Raw genomic sequence first — 22,158 nt, 5'->3', positions numbered from 1 at the left:
TCCATCGACGACTGGGCGCCACGTTGTTCCTCGATTAGAATCGTAAAACACTAGCGGCCTCGTTTCGCATGTTGCACGTGTCGCATGGGTGACGGAACGATTCCACCTCGAAAAGATCGCATATCTTAAACCATTTAATTACTGATACGCTTCGCTTATCTCACACACGGTCAGTCGCTCGTTGCCACTGGAAAGTTACGGATCGTGCTTCGCAACATATCTATTGTTCCAACGTTACGCTCTTTCGCACATTCTCATTAAACGTGTCTTTGGTTTCGAAATTGTATAAGATCGCTCCTGAATTTATCTACATCTTTTTCCTCTTATACATCGCTTATTGTATCATTCTCTAAATGACAAATATCTTTCTTTTAAGATGAACATTTAAATACCATAAATCTTTTTATCCTTTTAAGAAAAACAACTAAACACCAAAAATGTTGGTATTCTTTTAAGATGAACAATTGCGAAAGAACATCTGTTAAGGATAGACGCATGCGCTGCTGCTATACTAATATGCGGCTAATTTTCCTTCATATTATTTTTCCTCGGAAAGATCCTTATTTTAAGTATTGGGTTCTAACATATGAAACATGCACTTTCTTTATATCAATCTTTAAATCTTCTTTCCAGTAGCTTTATCTTTATAGATTTATCATTGTATATTATTTTAAAGTTGAACCTTTTTTTTCTATAACGTATGATTTAGTGATATATCAATTGATAAAAGCTTCATGTGTTCACCTAATAACAATGATTATTCTGATATTATATTTTCATGTTATATTGTTCCACTCGATTAGCTTCTAACAATTGTGCTAGCCAATGGAAGAAATGGTAAATCAATGCTCAACAAGTGAGTCTAACAAGTAACTGGAATCAGTCCTTTCGACAAGTTGTCCTTGAATTTACCCTGTAACTAGTTATTAAGGCCATAAAACTTCGGAACTTCATCAGGTGTCAGGTTCGTGACTAGAATGATCCAGCAAGATGGGTGGCAGTTTAGTCGCTAATCCAGCCTCGACTATCTCACGCTCTATCGTTTCAAGCGTGTCACAAGCCGCCTGATGTTGCGTACGTGTGCCGTTATGAAAATGCGTGGTTCGCCGGTCTACGCTCGTGAATATATTATAAGGAGGATGTACGTGTAACCGTGGGTTGCAATCTTGCAATCCTGAACTGGCTCAAAGAACGAGTTAGCTGCACGTAAAGTAGATCAAGTTTACACGACGTTAATCGAATCACTATACTCGACCGTCTTCCCCTCAGTCGCCCTAAATCTTTCCCTTGTCCCTTAGTATTGTCGATACGAGAACGTCTGTAGACAGGATGTGTCTCACCCTACCTCTGTAGAATTATTCCTCCGTGTTTCCTCGTGGAAACGTTTCGTGAATCTCTGCTGAAGTTCGCACGAGGATTCCGCCGAGGAACCATCTTCAGTTGAGAAATTTATTCGCAATTGTTTGCCGAGGTATTACCCGCCGTTTGAGTAACTTGCTTTCGTTTACTCGGTGTTTCATTTGGGTTTAGTATGGCTGTTTTATTGCGTAATTTAATTGCACTGATATTCGATTAGGAGAGACGATTCTGTTGCGTTTTACAGCCTGGAGTCTGACTAATGGTTTACTTATACTATTTTATCGCCTGTAAGATAATAAAATTTACTTAATAGGAAGGCTATTTATATAATTTAGAAGCATAATAACATGTAAATGCAGCTTAGAAATAAGAATAATAGATGAAATTTATTTTATTTACGTCATAATTCATTCGTATTTCAGTTATGATTATGAAGGATTGATACAAATCAAAGAATTTATTAAAGTCTGTATTTTTCCTTTTTATTAGGTTGTCCGGAATGTTCTTTTTGTTTTTTAAATAGGAGGCTAGTATAAAATATATTTCCTTCTATGTACCTTTTTTAAATAACGTATGACCCTTTCTCTTCTACCATCTTTTGCCATCTCTCCGGGAGCCTCATAATGCCATTTTTCCAAAATTCTCTTGGCTTACTTTTAAAATATTCTTCGAGGCCGTTTTTCACTTCGTTTACTGATTTGAATTTTCTATTGCGAAGAAAATTCTTTAGGGAGAGGAACAAATAATAGTCCAATGGTGCAAGGTCTGGAGAAATGGAGGATGTGGTAAAACATCCCAATCAAACTCTAGAAGTTTCGTTCGCACCGCTAAAGAAACGTGTGGCCTCGCGTTATCGTGGTGGAACACGACTCCACGTCTGTTCACCACTTCAGAACGTTTTGTGATAATGGCTTCCTTAAGTTTTTCAACTTGGGTGCAATATTTTTCACTGTTGATCGTTTGCCCTTCCGGAAGTAATTCGTAGTAGAGGATACCTTTCCAGTCCCACCAAATTGAAAGCAGCACCTTCTTCGGGTGAAGTCCAGGTCTTGCTACCGTTGGAGGACACTTATCTCGACTCGACCAAGATCGCTTGCGCGCAGTGTTGTCGTAGAGAATCCAACTTTCATCCCCAGTAATTAACTTTTTTAAAAATGGCTCTCTTTTGTCGCGTTGAATTAGCAAATCGCATGTCGAGATTCGATTCAGGAGATTGCTCTCCGTCAGTTGATGGGGGACCCACACTTCGCAGCGATTAACGTACCCAAGCTTTGTTAAATGCTCATGAATCGTTGTTCGCGGAATGTTTAAAGCATCTGCTATCTCACGAACACTAGATCTTGGGTTTTCATCGAGGTAGACCTTGATAAGATCAGTATCAGTGGTAGATAGACGTCCGCTGCGATCTTCATCTTTCAGATTAAAATTTCCGGCTCTAAACCTCCTAAACCAATTCCGGACTGTTTGAACAGTTATAGACAGATCACCATAAACGTTACAAATCTCCTTTGGAGTGTTTTTAGGCGTACTATCTTTTTTAAAGCAGCGAAACATAACGTGACGAAAATGTATCTTTTGGTCTTCCATCTTTCACCACGCAAAAAACACTCGATACACTTTCTACGTCGAGGACCGTTCTCTTGCCTAACCAGAGGATAACCACACGATTGACGGTAGAGTGATTTGGTGGTTTGTTTACTTAAGCAGAACGAGATAAGGCCCCGAGCGGCGAACGCAGAAGGAACTTTCTGGATGACCTAATATATGTTTACGTTTCTGGTTTATTCGTTTATTCTATTTGTTTGTGTTTGGTATCTAACTAGTGATATATTACATGGAAAATGAAGTATTGCGGTATACCATTGATTAATAGACTCACTAATTCTATCAATATAGGCATATAAAATTGAAACCTAGAATATGTAATTAATCGATGCTCATTTTATACTCAGTAGCACGAATCAAAGCAAAGCTTGTTTCAATAATTAATAATGCTTTGTTTTCTGTAACTGCGTTGCCTAGGTTTCGTGGCCTCACATTAGATCCGTGAGAGGCGATAATTCATAGAACATGGAACTGCGTATTTCCACGATGAACCTTTGTGCTATCGTATTGCCTTTGTGAGATTCAATGTAACTGTACGTAGTTATCATTGTTGCTGCGCCTATGAAGCAATCACGACCCTTCGTGTATCTTCAGCGCTCCATCTCTTTACTTGTTCATATTGTTTAGTTGGAAAATTCATTAGAGAACTAATTACACGCGATATACGGTCGGTGTACAGGGATTACAAAGCGGAAATAGGCAACGATTTAATTTATCCGTTCCTCATTCGCAATGAAACTGTAAGTATGCTACAGGCTGAATGTTTGAAATCACTACGTGCTCTATTAAAACTCATAGAAATTTAAGAGAATATTAGTTTAGAATACTAAGGTCTTTTTGATAGAAAAGATAAAAATCATAAAGAGAATTTTTTAATACAAAATTTATTTTGATAGTAGAGAATAGTAACCAATAAGAAGCCCAGAATTTATTATCATTGCTAAGTGGTTGATTAATTCATAATTTTATTTTATATTTTACCACAGGATTAAGAAAAGATCAGCTTCACGCTAGAACTACCACACCAATCAAATTGACTGGTTTCACAATTTTATTTTAAAATTCTTACTTCATGTTATATCTTTTCTTCGCAATGATGTAATGACTCTTGCAACGATAACTAAAGGAATAATATAATGAATTTTATTTTGTTTTTATGTATTCAAACTGAAAATGAGTTTGTATCAAGACTACTTATACCAATGCCAGTCAAAGTGTAAAAGGGTCCTACAATCTGCTTATCGAAGCCCATTAACCAGTTTTCTCGGTTTGCACAACTTATCACACGTTTTTTTAATTTTTACTGCGTATCATTCAATATGGTGATATCAATTATCAGGAAAATTCTGGATCGATCGCTGGTTCTTTAATTTTATAAATGTGTCAACCGTCCTTTAGGTCGATCATGGTCCCATATGGATTAATAATACCAAAAATGTATTGCATGGCATGGAATTTCTTCTGTAAGAAAGTAATAAATCAATAACTATACAAACATTCTATTATTACGTATTTTTTAAAAACCAGTCATTTTGATTGGTTTTGGTACAAGTAGCTTCGTGTCAACCACCGGTAGTTCTAGTGTTAATTATAGTTAATATAGTATTTAATTTTTAATTAAACATATACTTTTAATATTTTATATTTTATTATTTTTAGTTAATATATTTATTTATTTATTTATTTAATTTATTTAATTAATTAAAATTAATTAAATTTAATTATTATGTATTATTCTATTAATATTAATTAATAAAATTAATTAAATAAATTTATTTATTTTAATAATTAATATTTTAATATTTTATTAAACAAATATAATTAATTAATTATAGTTAATATGGTGTTCAATTTTGTTATCTTAAAAACCTTTCGTAAAAAATTTGAGCGAAGTGAGGCATATTAATATTAATATTTAGTAGATTAATTCCAAATTAATAACAAAATTGGAACATTTAGATTCTAAATTCAATTTACATAGATACAGTTGAAAAAATGGTCCTAAACTTCTTAGCCGATCTTGTATCTTTATTTATCCGATTGCTATCGTTCAGAAACACGTTTCTAAAAAAGATATCGAAAGATCTTTAGATCATTGAATGATCAGGGAAATAATGTTAATTCGTGTAGTGGACTATGAAAAAAAAAAAAAACGGAATATAATCGACTGTTTTGCTGTCAGGAACGAAAACGTAACCGCGAGACGGATGCTCTTTGAACGGACTATGATCTTTTTCTTCTTTTTGGATATGCTACGGACGCCGTTATAAAAATTCATCTGGCTGCCTACGAGCGAATTTAATGACGATAGGCGATTTGTGTAATGCTTAAAATTGAATGCAAAACCGCGACACCAGATCGGTTCCTATGTGTACACCGGTGTAACGATAAATCCCTGAACAAACAACTAGGAGACATTAATTTCTGCTTTGTCTCCAAATAACAGCGCGTGGCGCGGCACGCAACCACGATTAACCCTTTGCACTCGGAATTTGATTTCAATTTCGTTAGCAGCAGTACCCAATGCTTTTAAATGTTTTATTTGAAATTTACTTTAACTAAAAAATAAGACAATTTAAATAAATAATAAAAGAAATTCACTTAAATACCAGTTTTATTCACATTATTATTGTATTTTGCAATCCTGCTTTTCTTTCGCACGTTTCACAAAAAAGGTGGGACTGAAGGAATGTCGAGTGGGGCTCGACAAAGGAGCTTCTGAGATAAAAACTGATGTCGAGTCGCACTCGACATAGGAGTGCGAAGGGTTATATTTTACCTAAACCACCCCACAACCGAAATTTATTGTTTATTGTGAATAACATACACAGGTAATACTCATCTTCTTGGACAATAAACGTTACAATAAAATAAAATAAAACTAAATGCGAAGGGTTATTGTTCGACAAATCTGTTACGAACTGGGACATTTCGTGGCGTTCTCCAATGTAAATGGTAAATCGCGAAAGGATAATCCAACATAAAACTGAGTTTATTCTCTAGAGAATTGTAATGACTGGCGTCTTTTCTGAAAGCTCGTAATGGTGCATTACTGAAACAGGATAATCGAGTAACAGATGAGAGCCGAGTGGTTATTCAGGGAAGTAAAACATAATTATTCGAGAAAGAGATTGGTTAGAACCATGAAAACGTTCGGATGTTTCCCTTCACGACGGTTTCTTGAAAGGAAATCTATTATGATAGTCGAGCAACAATTAAGGGATATCAATATCTATTTCCACAAAGGAGCAACCAGGCTTTTGGAACGCCGGCAATAATTCACTCGGCTGGATCGCTTATTCACGCTGAATTTCATCTTCGTCTCTGTGCTGGCCGATGCAAGTCGATCATCTCGAAACCTCAAGCACATTCGAATGATCGAGTTTCATAACGACGACTCGAATAAAGCTACCTGGAATAGTACAAATGACAGCATCGAACGTGTCTACAGTTTGAAATTTTAACCTGCGAAATATATTGTTGTACAGGCTTTCATTGCAATCGAACACGATTAATTTGCGTTTTTTAAACAATAAAGAATGGTCTTGATAAAATTGGAAAAATTGGTTATTAAATTATTAAATTTTTTAATTGGTTATAAATTATTATTGTATTATTTCTATTTTGAAATATGTTTCTGATTATTTCATTTTATATTTAACGAGCAATATCTTGTCCATTATTCGATCTTCATCCCAATCCTGGTCTTAAAAATGTAATTTAATTTTTTCGATTATTATCCAATCCTCGAAAATGATTAATAGTAATGGTTGATACAAATTTAATTTCTTTAATTAAAGAGGTAGCGATAAAGTTGTTTAAACGAACTGCAGTGTATTGAATAAAACATTGTCCCAATCCCATCAATTGCCACAGACCATCCATCCACTTTTAACATTATCGACAAACAGTATTTTCACGTCATTTCGAATCATGGAATTATATCAATGGCGGATATCGTTGACGCTTGTTATAATAATAATATGCACCAATCGTAAAAACATCAATTTTATGTTTCGATCGCTTTAGTAATTTTTCACGCAATTAATTGTATGATTTAAACATTAGGAATCATCAATAAACATGTATATGAGATATTCATATTAATATTTACCGAACCACGCTAGAAGCAGGCTATTGTGTTTGGCCTTAATGTATGTATGTGTGTAGGTGTGTAAGTTTGCGTTTGTGCTACTGTAATTTGGAAACGGCTTAACCGATTCTAGCTTTACAGATCTCAATCGATTCGTGTCTATCCTTGGAATGTTGTACGTTATATATTGAAAGGATATTGAAAATATAAAATGACGTAAGATATAGACTGGTAAAAAAGTTTGTCGGGTCGTCCTTGAAAGGTGGGGCGTGTAATGAATCTTTCTGCGAGTTGTCCATCATTGTTGTATACCAGATGATATTGATTGAAGCGAATGTATTGCAAAGGTTAACAAGTGATATCGGTGAGCGAATAATTGAGATGTCGGTGACAATAAGTTTAGGTTCGATAACGAATACACGGTCAACGGGATGACAATTGCGATTAGGAACTCGATGTACGTGTTCACTGGGCTAGTCGAACTTATCGGATTGAGAGTCAGTCCAAATGGAACTGCCCTTATATACTCCTCTCCGTATCTCTCTGTATCCCTCGGGTCAATCTCTGTTTTTGAGGAGAGTTATTTAATTACTTTATACCTTTGTTAGGCTACGTTCAGTGACCCGTTGTGTCACTTCAAGCCCAAGCCCACTGTCATAAGTCTCGGACAATCATAGTTGACTTAACTCATAAACAGCTATTTCTCAGTTTTATTGTTTAAGTATGGCTATAATAAAAAGTCTGGACTAAAGTATCGGGAACCTTCACAAACATTCCGAAAGAAAGGCCCCGGTGTCCTTTCTTCTCCGACAAGTTCATGTACCTAAATCGTTGAATTCAGGAAGAGAATGCTGTGTCAGGCAGCCATAGTATTTGTAGAGTTTAATCGTCATTGTGACAATTTTTAATCAGTGCGGGCGACCGACTATTTTTAACCCTCTGGACTCCGACTTTTATTTCAATTTCGTTAGCAGTAGCTCCCAATGCTTTTAAGTGTTTTATTTGAAATTTACTTTAACTAAAAAATAAGGCAATTTAAACAAATAAAGGAAGAAAGAAATTCACTTAAATACAAGTTTTATTCACACTGTTATTGTATTTTGTAATTTTTAAGCGTATGATATATCTTGAAACAATTTCAACAGGTAGTATCCCATCTTTGTTGATTTTAGATATGATACTAAGGAATTGTTAAATTAGTGCAAAGCTAAAATACAAAGCTAATACCAAAGAAATTAAAATGAGATGCGGAAAGATATATAATGAGGGGGAGAAACAATATTTTTTATCAATATTTTTCATCAAAAATCATTCAAATCCTCAAAATTGTACTGTTATTAATCTATACAAATAAATTGTGAATTTTACTCTCTATTACACGCCACGTTGTTGGCTAATGAATGATGTCCGCTAATAATTATTCATTTTCCTAAAAATTATTTTTTAATAATTGTCTGATTATTATAAAGTATTTATGAGACTACTGCGTTTCGTTTTAACTATTTCTGGAGCCAGTGCTTGTCTTTTATCAATAATAGAAAATAATCTCTCGCTCCATGGATTTTGCTTCGACGATATCTTGCCGAAGTACACTGCTCTATCGTGGTGGAATTGAGACTTAGTATAAGACTGTACATTCGGAGAAACAATGCTGTCAGTCGAAAAGGAAAATCCGAGTAGTGACGGAATCCAGTTGTCTAAGGAATGAAGAATTACTCCAATAAAATGTACAGCGGAAGGCAGACGCTAAAAAGAATTTCAAGAGTAAAAGGAGTGGCGCGGTAACATCGGAGGAGGAATTTCAGCGATGACAAAACAGGGTCAAGACACCGAAAGGAGAAGTTGTAGCAATTTACAAAGAACACTACGATTTCGGAAGTAACGATAACAATGGGGTCAGGAACAACACCACAAAGATTCACTAAAAGATACTACAATAATATACTGCTGTACTACATACCACAATAACTGTAATACTACAAGAAGTAAATGTAATGAAAACTGGAAAATACACAAGAAAAAACAAAGTTCACAAAAGTGAAGATACAATTAATTTTAACGAAGCTGATTTTAAGATTTCTATTATAAGATATCTTGTGATTTTAAGAAGCACAAATCCGAAATTTAAGAAGCAGAGCTACAAAAGTAAGGTGAAATTGAACTACATTATTCAAACGAACGTTGAAATCGTGAAACGTGCTAATATTTACGACGAGCTCAATCACGTTGATTCTTTGTCGTTCTCGCGTACGAATACAACGCACCCCAATAAATTGACTGTATCGGCGTTTGTTCGCTCTCGGTCCATTTTCCATCGTTCGGAGTTGGTCCCTTTAAAAGCTCGAGTACGAACAGCCCGACGAAATAAGCGAACTCGACGACCACGATCAGGCTGAAACCGACGAAGATGCCGCAAATACCGCTAGCTTCACCTGCAAAACGTCGATCGAACGGTTAAATTACTTCCTCGACCACCTAGAACCGAATTAGGGTACATTAAGAAGGGAAGACAGAAAAAAAGTGAAGAATATTCTCAGAAGGAGGTAGAGGTTCTGAAATATATTTGCATTATTATCATCCCCATTACATCATGTAATAAATCAAGGCATATGCAAATTTATATTTATATAAAGCAGATAAAGAAAGAGAATAAGAGATTTGTTTCATATATCAATAAATATTTTTCCACATTTTTATGTATTTTTACACTTTTAAGATTTCTATAAATGCAGAACTGTAAATAATTTAGTGACGAAATTCTCAATCCTTAGATATGTTTTGTTGAAATGCAACTTATGAAACGCACAAACATTTTTGTATTCAATGGGTGAAATAACCAATCACTATATATCAACATATATGCGAACTCATGCTATCCAGTACAGTTATTTTTGTCACATTAGAGACTCACTGCTCCACATAGGTTCACGGTAATTATTGGGAATAGAAGCGATCTTACCGTCATATTTCAATGATCTATGAACTGTAGTAATTTTAGGGGAAAAAAATGATCAACATTCTGAACAACTTCTCCTTATACATACATACAACCGCCGTTCAGACTTATTTTCCAAGATATTCGCAAACAATTTAGTTAAGTTCAGTTACGATTATACTTTATCCTTGAATAGACGGCTACATTTTTATATAGACCAATGAGACAATCATTTTTAATACTATGTTAATTTGGGCGGTCGCCAACGTTTGTGTCAAATAATGTTCAATGAACCGATTGATATATGTAACACATATGCAGTATCGTGACATAATCATTGATGAACTTGCAAGGAATATGAACTACAGTGCAGATAGAAAGTGAAAATGCTGATGGGCCAGAAGATATGGGAAGTTCCCATAACACATTGGGCCCAGCGATATGTCCGTGGTCCTTCAGAAAAGTAGGTGCTTGAATAGGCGAACGTGACCATATTTGGTCGTACACGACTGTAAAAATGTTTGTGTGGTGGGAGTATGAAAACAGTTAAAAAGGGACGCTTTGGTGGAAAAAAAGGTTGTTGTCGTTGGTTGATGTAAGCTGTAAGTTGTGAGTTGTCGTTAGTCGTTAGGAGTTGATTAGTTGTATTGATTTAATTGTATTGAGATATGTATAATTTTGTGTGCTACACTAGATTAGCCGCGTAGTAGTGACACACATATGTGAGTATGAGAGTGTTGGACTATGTACATGCACAGCGTCTCATAAAACAGATGAATGCAACTGTTCCGTTGGTAGTGTTATAAAGATGGTGAGACAAAAAGAGTGGCGAGACGCGTGCAAATGTGCATCGACGAAGATCTTGTACATCACATATTAAATAAATCTGAAACTATTTTGATATCAATTCTAAGTGTAATCTAAGTGTTCCTATACATTTATTTCGGTGACTAAGATACACAATTCTCAACAGTTATGAATCTTAAAAAGAAGTATTTGAAAAGTTGGAGCAAAGTTGGTTCCTTCTGTCGCTGTGACTATTGAATTGGCAATTAAGTGATCACGGGTTTTGTCATTAGTTAGTATTGGCAAAATCCGTAATGACTTAGTTGCTAACCGAATATTTCGTTTTTATTGTGTTAGAAATTTTGTACGTCTTTGTTTACATGAAAAATCTCAAATTTTAAAGTTGTTACAAAGATATGTGTAATTTTGTGTACTACACTAGATTAGCCGTGCAGTAGTGACACACATATATGAGTATGAGTGTGTTGGACTATATACATGCACAGCGTCATCATAAAACAGATGAATGCAACTGTTCCGTTGGTAGTGTTATAAAGATGGTGAGACAAAGAGAGTGGTGAGACGCGTGCAAATGTGTATCGACGAAGATCTTGTACATCACATATTAAATAAATCTGAAACTATTTTGATATCAATTCTAAGTGTAATCTAAGTGTTCCTATACATTTATTTCGGCGATTAAGATACACAATTCTCAAAAGTTATGAATCTTAAAAAGAAGTATTTGAAAAGTTGGAGCAAAGTTGGTTCCTTCTGTCGCTGTGACTATTGGGTTGGCAACTAAGTGATTGTGGATTTTGTCAATACCACCTAATGACAATATCCGTAATGACTTAGTTGCCAACCGAATATTTCGTTTTATTGTGTTAGAAATTTTGTTCGTCTTTGTTTATGTGAAAAATCTTAAATTTTAAAGTTATTACTAAGATTAAGATCCACAATTCTCAATTAATATATTAAAAAATAGTTTTAGTTAAATAATTATAGTTTCCTGTTCTATCATTGTAAATAAATATGTAAAATAGTCATTATACATATACTTACTGAAAAGTCATAAGTCATGGAAAAATCGTTTAAAGAGAAAAATATTTCTAAAATAGATTGTTATATAATATATATAGTATAAAGTAGAAATTGCTTTATAACTTGAAAGCTAAAGCCGAGCAACGATTGTGAGATTGCCGCTATTTCCAATAATTAATTACGAAAGCTATTTCAATTTTGTAATCTGCGATATAGCTGTAAACAAATGTAACCAATTTTCTATGTACTGATACAACTGAAAAAACGTAATAAGCAGAGATTTATTTCATACCCGTAATATCATTCTTTGAGTAATTCATATGTTTTACACCTTTTTCCTTTCTGTAAATGCATAAATATCTACAGTCGAGTAATAAAATTCTCAGTCCCTTTGTGTATATACATTTAACACTGAATTTCCATTAAACTTTTAATGCCTTTGTTACACGTTACTTTGTGGGAAAGGTGTTTATATTTCCTTGTTACAGCTACGTAATATTATGTCACCATGCATCACGGGACAAAAACGTTTCCTCTCCTATCCCGTTACGCAAAGGAAGAAAGCGAGTGAATTTTCCTAACGAAAAATGTATGTTCTTTATCCCGAGTGCATTATATTACTTGTAACCGGTACCGCGAGCGTATGTACATAGCACAATGGATCAACTCGTAGCTGTTTCCCTGTTTTTATTTCCTTCTTTCCAGTCACTGGCCAACAGATTACACCCCCGTAGAAACCTCGCGTTACGAACCTTTCGTTACACAATGAAATCGTCTGTATTTTGCGATCTTTGCTTTTTCGCTTCTCCAACTTTGCCCTGGGAATTTCCAGTGATGCTAGTGTTGCTAAACGAAGCCTCTTACCCTCGTTTTTTTTTTTTTTTTTTTTTAACCCTTGAATGTTTATTCTGCACTGAACACTGAGCTAAAAATTTAAATGCAAATGGGAAAGGAGAGATCTCCTGGAAATTTGATGAATTTGAAGTGACCGATGCTCGAGCTTGGACAATACTCGAAACGATAAAAGATAAACGAAATAGAAATGTATATTATTAATCGTAAGAAAATATTAGCTCATTTTACTTAGAGAATTTATAGTGAACAATTATAGGGGTACAATCGGAAGAAGGCGCGAATAAGTCGAAAATATAGAATACAATTTTTCATATGAAGCTTCGTTTTCAGGAAAATTAATTTTAAATATTCCCCTGGCAAGGAATTTTTTTGAATTATAAGGAACTTGTGAATTAATAATCTACGCTTATGCTCGTGTTCATTATGGTGGAGAATTAAAAAAACCGAGTGATACGAAATATTCATGCACAATGAAGTTTATTATTATAGAAATTATTAAATTTCTCGTTCTACTCTAAATGTACAATAACTATAATAAATAATAAATACAAATTCATTATGATAAATCATTCTGAAATTAAGTTTCTATTATCGTATACAATTTATTACATCATTATATATTGGCGTAAAATTTATCGATTCATTGTCTGTTCTCCACAATAATATAACAAACACAAGTAGAACTATTAATTCACAGCGAGACGCGCTATCTCTTATCAATAAAATATTTAATCTCCATTTTCTAAAATAAAGCTTCATCAAATTAAAGTAAGGACAAATTTTATTCTACGTTTTCAAGTTATTTCTTCATTTAGACTCACTCTTTTCATGTTTGTTTTAAAAATACTTTAATTTTAATATAGACTTCACTTACCCATAACTTCATACCAACGATAAATCACGTCTTGCTTCAATTTGATTGTACCAAAGTTGTTAAAATATATCGTCAGCAGTGATTGATTCTTGATTTCCACGTCAGTTCTTCGAATTTAAAATTATACCGTTTAATACAAAATGATAGAGTCATTAAATAGATATATTTACTTACAAAACTTCGGCAACGTGTTGATTAGACTCCAAACCAGACATGGCCATCTTCGCATTATATTTCACATGGCTGCATTCAGGATAACAATTATAGCAGTACAATGTCTCCGTGTTATCCATATTTTCATTGTTGTTATATAGATTTTCATGTGGCACCACGGAAAACCATGTAGCTGTAATTTAAATACCAATCAACTTGTAGACTTAGTTTTATGCTTATAATATAATCAAATACATATCATCGTTAGAATACGCAGGGAATGATGAATTTCGTAGCGTTACAATTAATCATGGAAAGTTCATTAATTAATCAATTTCGTGTAGAGACCATGGCACAATGATAACTCGGCCGGACAATTCAACGCTGTTACATGATTGACGTCACGAGAATTTCGACGATGCTTACATTTATGCTGCGACAAGCATGGCACATCTTCCAAGTTGCAGACCCTTCTAGATTCTGGAAATAAAGAAAACAAATATCAAAGGGAACTGTTTAATATTTTGAGAATACCAATAATTAAATGTTACAATAACTTACGTAAGATAATTTTAATTAAATGTAACCAAAATGAGAAAATCCTCACAAAACACTGAGAGGAAATACTAGAATGAAAGGCTTTGAATATGCTAAATCGGAAAACACAGCTATTCGTAGTGTGGAATTATTCAAGAAATACGATTAAAAGGAATGAAAATTGGAAAAGACGAAGAATGATGAAAACTACACGCAGCCCTGTTTGACGAAACTACTTTGAACAATTCTAAATTGAACAAAATTGCGAGTCATGAATAATAATATAATATTAAAATATTGTAGATAATAATATTAAAAAACGTTCTAATAATAAAAATATGAAAAATAAGTAGAATAAGAAGAATATTAATAATACTATTAAAAATACTAGAATCATTGGATCTGAATTATTCAAGAAACGCCGTGAATATCGTAGCGCGGAACCTAATGAAATGGTTTAAAACAAAGATAAGCTTAAAGTTCTCTCACGGTGTGATATTAGAACTACCTGAACTTTGGGAATGCACATTCTGGTTGGTGAAATTGTAACAACTTTGAACCATCTCGGGAAGACCTCGTTAACGAGTCAGAAAACAAATGGTGTGAGACTTTAATTGAAATTAAATTGAAGCAGCGAAGCATTTAGAATACTTTCTAGCTTGCTCCATTCGTTCCAAGAGTATTATTATTTTAATAAGCAACATGGCAACATTAAACGTTTCAATGAACGAGAGGAACGATATGAAACTATTGTCGGATTTACGACAGAAATGTAGCAATCTTCTTTCGTTTCGTTTAATACCCCATTTCGTACGATCCGCTTTAATGCTTTAAGTCGTTGGGAAGCTCAACGGTAAAAAAGGCTCCTCGGCAGATGGGCCGAGTCTCGTAGCTTCTAATCTCAGGAGAAAGGGCAGGGTGCTGTTAATGTCTTGCAAAGGCCTCAGCCAGTCTACGTCGTCGCGGTTCATTTCGACGTAGAGTGAAAGTGAAAATAGGAAACGGTGGAGGACCCTTTCAACGTTTCTCACGCTTCGCGGTGTCGACCTTGTCGCGCCTGTCTCTGCTTTTAAAACATTACGCGCTGAAATAACGGAGCTGCTGGGAAAGCACGATCCTGCGTTTGCCTTGCTTGTTTTCTCGGTTAAAGGATTAGAATTCTGGAACGCGCCAGTTTCACGGAATCTTGTGGGAAGAATTAGTAATAAGCATGTAACGACTCCTAAGTTTAATAAATTAGAGAAACCCTAGTTTTATTAAATTAATATCCATAGTTCTATATATATGTATGTATACATAAAATAGAACTATGGATATTAATTTACAGTGGTTATAAAAGATATTGGTACACTATTTTATTTATAGATGTGATTACAAAAATTTGATATTCTATGAAAGTAAGGAATAAAAATAAAATTTCATAAATAGAAGAGTTTCATTTGAATATATATGTCGAGTTATAGCTAGGTTTGGGGGCGTGTAACGAATTTTCATTGGAACTAGCCATCGTTGTTGCACAATAGAGATGACGAAAATCGACCAAAAACCAATTGGCACGTACCTCAACCGTGTTTAATACTTTGACTGCCACGTCAAAATCACACGTTTCGCTCGGGACGCCACGGGAGTATTTTTATTATTCAAAGCATATAATGGCAAAATAATAATAAATCGATGATGTAAGACAATATTCTTCCCCAATGGTCCGTTTATCTTATTGGTGGTCTCGGGTGACCACCGTGGCGCCCTGGTAATAGTTGACAGCGACATATTATAACAAAGCTTCGTTTATCTCAACAAACCATCCGCATTTGTTATTTCGTCATAAGCAAAACGTCCAGAATATATTGTTGAAAGTGTAGAAGGTATTAGTAAACAGTATTTGCTCATTCTATATGTCGAGTTATCATTAGGTTTAGGGCATGTAACGAATCTTCATTTGGACTAGCTATAGTTGTAACACGATAGAGATTATATTTACTGGTATAAATATGATTTTTACAAAGTTTGACAAATAACCGTGGTGATTAGACACTCGAGATGTTAATGACAATGTTCTTAGGTTCAATAACGAATCCACGGTCAACAGGCTAACTCTTTGTTAAACGTAGAATATATTTTGAAGCACAAAGTAACGTTCGCTGTGACGCTCGGTATATACTGCACGTAAAACCGATGTAAACACTCTCCAAGGTGATCGCAAGAATGAAAGGCTGATGAAAACTTTCCTCTTACGATCGCGTTTGTTCTGTTGAACATTGGCTGGGGATACCAAGAAAATTCCAGCCGCCGTTGCTAGGCAGTTCCGCGTAGCTGCCACATTGCTCCTGCCCGGGGTTTGATTGTTAACACAACGTGTGTTTCATAATATTGGCACTTCTGAGGCAAAACCACACATGGCTTGATTTTTCCTCAGGCCCGTGTGCCGCTATAATTACATTTTTTTAAGGAGAACTATACAACTACTCCATATCTCTGTTAGGTAAAAACAGCCATCCCGTGACCGTGGCTACGTTCAGCAACCAGTTGTGTCACCTCGAGCCCAAGCTCACTGTCAGAAATCTCGGACAAACATAATCGGATTGAATCATAACAACTACTTCTAAGCTTTATTATTTAAGTATAACTATAATAAATAGTCTAGACTATAGTATTGGGGATCTTCCCAAAAGTTCCAAAAGAAAGCCCCGATGTCCTTTTATCTCCGACATATATATATATGATATATATAGATGTGATTACAAAAATTTGATATACTATGAAAGTAAGAAATAAAAATAAAGCTTCATAAAAAAAGGAGTTTATATATATCATATATATCGTATATACACGTAAACTCTCTAGAGTTCACGCGTGATAGGGACTCTATCTGTTTACGAATAGCACGACTTTCTTTGTTTCACGGACAGAGCGACCTTCTTTCGTTTTACGTACAACCATTTTGAGAGACACTCATTTCCTAAACGGATGGATAGAGAGCAACATAAGAGATAGACTAACTAGAGATAGACTAGACTAGAGATATAGACTAGAGATAGACTACAGAATAATTATTTAAAATATTGAAGATTGACGGAGAAAGATCGGTTGCTGAGGACGCTGAAAATCAATTCTCGATTTTCAGGTAGACATTGCACAGGACTTGTTATTTACTGTTTACTGTTATCGATTGGTATTAATTGATGTTTATTCCTGTATTTCATTGAAATATTTTCACAATAAAGACTGAAAATGAAGACTGAAAATCGAGTTTATTGTGAAAATACTTAAATAAAATACAGGAGTAAACAACAACTAATATAAATCTACAACGGTAAACATATAAACAGTAAACAGTAATATATACATATTCATATGAAACTCTTTTTTTTATGAATTTTTATTTTTATCTCTTACTTTCATAGTATATCAAATTTTTATAATCACATCTATAAATAAAATAGTGTGCCAATATCTTTTATAGCCACTGTATCATCAACCGGAATTCAAAGAGCAAGAAATCTGCATGAATGAATAGCAGAGATTAATGATAATAAAAGACAAATATCTAGAAGTGAGCTAATTTAGCTATGTGGGATGAAAATACCTAGGACAATGGCCTAATATTATGATATTAAAGAAGAACTGTGTCGCAGTTCAACATGTATTTTCAGTAGAAAACTATACACGAAGGTTTCCTTACTAAATACTTGAATAATACTCCAATTCAAGCTTTGCATTTCAAAGAAATTTTCTGAAAAAATTGCCATTGTTACATCGAGCTCTTATAGAAAACCGACGAAATTCTTATTTCTCATTTGATAGAAAGCACTTGATTTTGGAATGAGAGTTTCTTTCTTATTTACCCAAATTGCCTTATAGGTACAGCCCTTTTCTATCTACAATATCACGTCTATTTACTAATTTTAATATCTAAAGAGATAACGAATCTTACCTCGATTAGGTAAAAAGAAAGGTATACACTTGCAGATTTTCCACATATCTTGCGTTTTGCAATCAACGATGCAGTCGCTGTAAGTGTAAAACATCCGAAGGGAAGTCATTTCATCCTCGAATACACAATCGCGTTTCTCCAGAGCATACGACATAATACTTCTTATGCTGTAAAACATGATTGCCTCTAGTTCCACGCTGCGGTGCACCCTGGGCGAGACTAGAAAGTCGATCACGCCTCCGCTTGTCATGTCCGGATAATCGTATGGATTAAAGATCGTCACCTGATAGCACAAAATCTGCTCGTTAGATTTTCAAAACAAAATAAAAATACCACCATCTGTCCGTCATTCGTCGTAGAAAATTTCAACGTTTATGAATAACTACGAAATAATCGCGTCAAAGCGACCAGCGACGAGTGAAATATTCACACGGTATATTTACGTCGTAGGCGAATCGTTTCTAACAAGAGAAAAAGGAAACTGCAATTTGCATAATGCAGCGAACCTCGGCTGTTGCGCGAGATAATCCTCACGAGCTACCACGATCCACATTTCTGGCGACGTGATCACGACCGAGACTTGTTTCTGCCTAATTTCTGCTTGAATTTTCGCCAAATTATTTCGGAACTGACGAAACCTGTCTTCGATCCGTCGAAAATTGTCGACTAGCACGTGATATTAATTCAGAATTTCATGGAACATCGTTGTACGACCTGACGCAAAAGACCGATCAACAAGCAATTGACCATTATGATCACCGTCAATCTAGTTTGATAATATTTGACTTTAATAATCCATTAAATGTCGCGCACGAATACATCGACGATGATATTATTCGAAGCTTTTAGCTGAATGTTAAACAGCTTGTTTCGAAGAATATCTGAGCGAGACGAGCAACACAAGGAAGAAACGCCACGTTCATAGAATTAAAAATTCCGTAAGCGTTCCGTGCAGGCGCTAGCTTCAACTCGGCTGATGAAAAATTACCTTCCAGCCGGCGCTCGGGAAAATAGGGTAGAAGTAATCGTCCAGAAACGGTTCCAGCAATACCGACAGCCCGCCGTTCTCGGTCAAATTTTGCACCTTCATCGATTCCACTCGGTGACTGACCTCGCGGTTCCTGCGAACATGATCGATGAAAATTCACAAAGGCACAACGAAAAAATGACTCGCGTGCACGAAACGCAGTTCTTACTGGCGAAGTAATTTCCATGCGGCGAGAAAGAAATTGCACCAAAGTTAAAACACGAAACGAACAGAAATTTACACGCGGATCTGTGCATGAACGCGGTTAGAGTACTGAAATATAAATTTCTCGTACGCGGTTTGCGACGCTGCGCTCTACGAGTAAATGATTCATTGACAGGGCGCAAAGGGAATTTAGGTGGTCTAGAAACTCACAAATGCGTGTCGTCCCCTTTAGTCGCGTAATTGAAGGTACAACAGAAGCCGTCCTGCGTCTTGCGGAACGCGAACAGCTCTGAACAGTTCCGTTCCTCGTCATGAAACCGACACTTCGACAGCATGGACGAACATTGTGGCGTCAACTGAAACGTTTGTCACGCAGACATTGGTTAATGGCAGACAGAAATTTCATCAAAGATGAAAACGCTGTTAGAGAATATTACGGAAAGTATTAGCTTGTCCGAGAAGTGTCTTCCTTTTACGTCTTTTGCAACGATGCATCTTTATACAAACATGAAACCTAATCTGTCGAACCTTGTGATTTTTATTTTGATAGAACAAAATGACTCGATGAAATAATATAAAACGGAAAATGTCGTGCATCCATTATTTCCTTACAGAAGGAAAGGAACTTTTCGGACGACCTAATACGGTAGTTTACAACGTGCTGAAAGAATAGATGACACGAAATATTGGAATTTGCATAATGTTAAATCGTTCGTTAAGTTCGTGGGTTACAGCGTGTTGGAAGAATAGACGACACGAAATATTTGAATTTATATGATATTAGATTATTCGATGGATTCGTTTATAGTTTTTATCGCGTGTTTTATGAATACAGAACGATAAGCAACAAAAATACCGATCTTAACAAAATCACGTTCGGTCTAGAAAAGGCACTCGAGATGAAAAAGCTAGTGAATAGCAAACATTCTGATTTTAGCTCACTCGTTTCATTATGTCGGTGATGCTGTAATGGCCATTGTAAAACACACTGAGAAGTTGGTCGATTCGATAGAACCGGTTTTGCGGCTTGAACTCCGAGTCGTAAAGATCGCCCAGTTGCGAAATCATGTTGAAAATCTCGTCGACGGGTAAATCAGAGATATTCGCCGTGAAGCTGAATGTTAATTAAATGGAACTTTGAACAAAATTACAAGGAATACTAGTTTTGATAAAAAGTTTATGCAAAACGCTTGTAAAATATGGGGCACGCGGAAAGAAGATGTAGATGCAATTTTTTAAATTGATCAGGTAAATTTTCATGGATACGTTTGGTCAATTGCGCGAGGTGAATGAGTAAACGATGTAATATAATAAAACGTATTCGTTAGAAGGCAGTCAGCGATCGACGTTCTGCGAAACGTTTCGGTGAAAAATTCAATTAAAAATTCTATCTCATGAAAATTAATGGCTCAACGTTACATATGCGGACAGGCGACCAAAGTATCCATGGAAATTAGTCGCAAATTTACATCAGATAGAATTACACCGATCGGGTTAAATATTTATCCTCTTCGTTATAAATCATGATTAAGTGAAACAACGTTAGTTGCGATTTCAGTATTAATTAGTCGTTCGTCTCTCTTGTGCTTTAGAGAAAGAGAAATACGACGCTATACGTTGCATATTAATGGGAATTTTTTTCAAAGTAAATTTAAAGTAATTCTCGCTAACTGAATATTAATGGCCAGTTTTTGCAAATTCGAAGCTAATTAGGGACACGTTTTTGCGTTCCCTTTTAATGAACGCTTCCGTCCATCAACGCGAGCAACTTTCTAAATACACCGGCGCGGCGCGATATTATCGCGATGATCCGAAAACTACGGAATAATTTTGCGTGTTTGCAAAAATATATCGCCGGTATCCTTTGTTTAAATTATGGATCTAGAAATATTGGAGCGAAGCATAAGTTTAGATTATAGAGTGGAAAATTTGAAATCTAATTCAGAGAGAAGCGAATTATGACATCCATATTTTGTACTGTCAATTAAAGAAAATAATTGATCCGACAGATTAATATATAAACTGACGAATAAAAATATTGATACCGGTCAGATTATCCTTGTAAAACCCTGCATAAATCTTTATCTAAATTGTCCTATAAAACATTATATTATTTTCGAAACTGAAATTTTAATATAGCATATAATTCAATATCGTTAAGCAGCTGAAAAATAAAAATGAATAATAAAAAGTAGATATTAGACTTCTGTTGGAACATAAGATTGCAATGAATGTGTTGTTATTTCTATATTCAAATCCAGCCACATAACTTTCACGCTACGAAAACAAACTTGCCCACAGGTGACGATAAACAATATACCTATTCCAGATAAAGAGTCAGTCAGATATCTGGGCATGGCTCTGGACAGAAGATTGACATGGAAACAACATATCTTAAATAAACCCAAACAACTCAAGGCAAAATTTAAAAAATTCTACTGACTCATTGGCCGACGTTGCAACTTAAACACGCAAAGTAAAATTACATTATACAAGGCCATATTAAAACCTATTTGGACCTATGGAATCCAACTATGGGGAACAGCAAGTAATTCCAACATAGAAATTCTTCAAAGATTCCAATCGAAAACCTTAAGATCCCTAATAGATGCACCTTGGTACGTCACCAACGAAACGATACATCACGACCTCAAGATACCCACGGTCAAAGAAGAATTATCCAAATTTAGCAATAGACACAGCACAAGAGTTAACAACCGCCAAAACCCTCTAATTACTCAACTACTCGACACGTCGGAACAGATCCGCAGACTAAAAAGACATTACACCT

At 35.1% G+C, this 22,158-nt stretch overlaps 2 protein-coding genes and 2 long non-coding RNA genes across 4 annotated transcripts in view; 2 read left to right on the top strand and 2 right to left on the bottom strand.

Moving 5' to 3' along the window:
* Window positions 1-22,158, top strand: part of LOC139988385 (uncharacterized) — a 194,915-nt gene that overhangs the window by 25,583 nt on the left and 147,174 nt on the right. The gene's annotated exons all lie outside the window — the stretch shown is intronic.
* Window positions 1-22,158, top strand: part of LOC139988357 (endoplasmic reticulum junction formation protein lunapark-A-like) — a 129,171-nt gene that overhangs the window by 8,072 nt on the left and 98,941 nt on the right. The gene's annotated exons all lie outside the window — the stretch shown is intronic.
* The window catches only part of LOC139988388 (uncharacterized), a 98,142-nt gene that overhangs the window by 20,913 nt on the left and 55,071 nt on the right, over window positions 1-22,158 (bottom strand). The gene's annotated exons all lie outside the window — the stretch shown is intronic.
* Window positions 8,345-20,478, bottom strand: LOC139988167 (sodium channel protein Nach). Its single transcript, XM_072005256.1, has 8 exons — window positions 20,310-20,478; window positions 19,578-19,723; window positions 19,164-19,296; window positions 18,176-18,458; window positions 14,131-14,184; window positions 13,726-13,897; window positions 13,552-13,658; window positions 8,345-9,489 (listed from the first exon to the last, which is right to left on the bottom strand). The coding sequence occupies exons 1-8, from the start codon at window positions 20,433-20,435 to the stop codon at window positions 9,275-9,277; spliced, it is 1,236 nt and encodes a 411-aa protein (XP_071861357.1). The 5' UTR covers window positions 20,436-20,478; the 3' UTR covers window positions 8,345-9,274.

Source organism: Bombus fervidus, chromosome 6 (assembly GCF_041682495.2).
Source record: "Bombus fervidus isolate BK054 chromosome 6, iyBomFerv1, whole genome shotgun sequence".
NCBI classification, from domain to species: Eukaryota; Metazoa; Arthropoda; class Insecta; order Hymenoptera; family Apidae; genus Bombus; species Bombus fervidus.
This window is presented reverse-complemented; position numbering and strand designations above follow the sequence as displayed.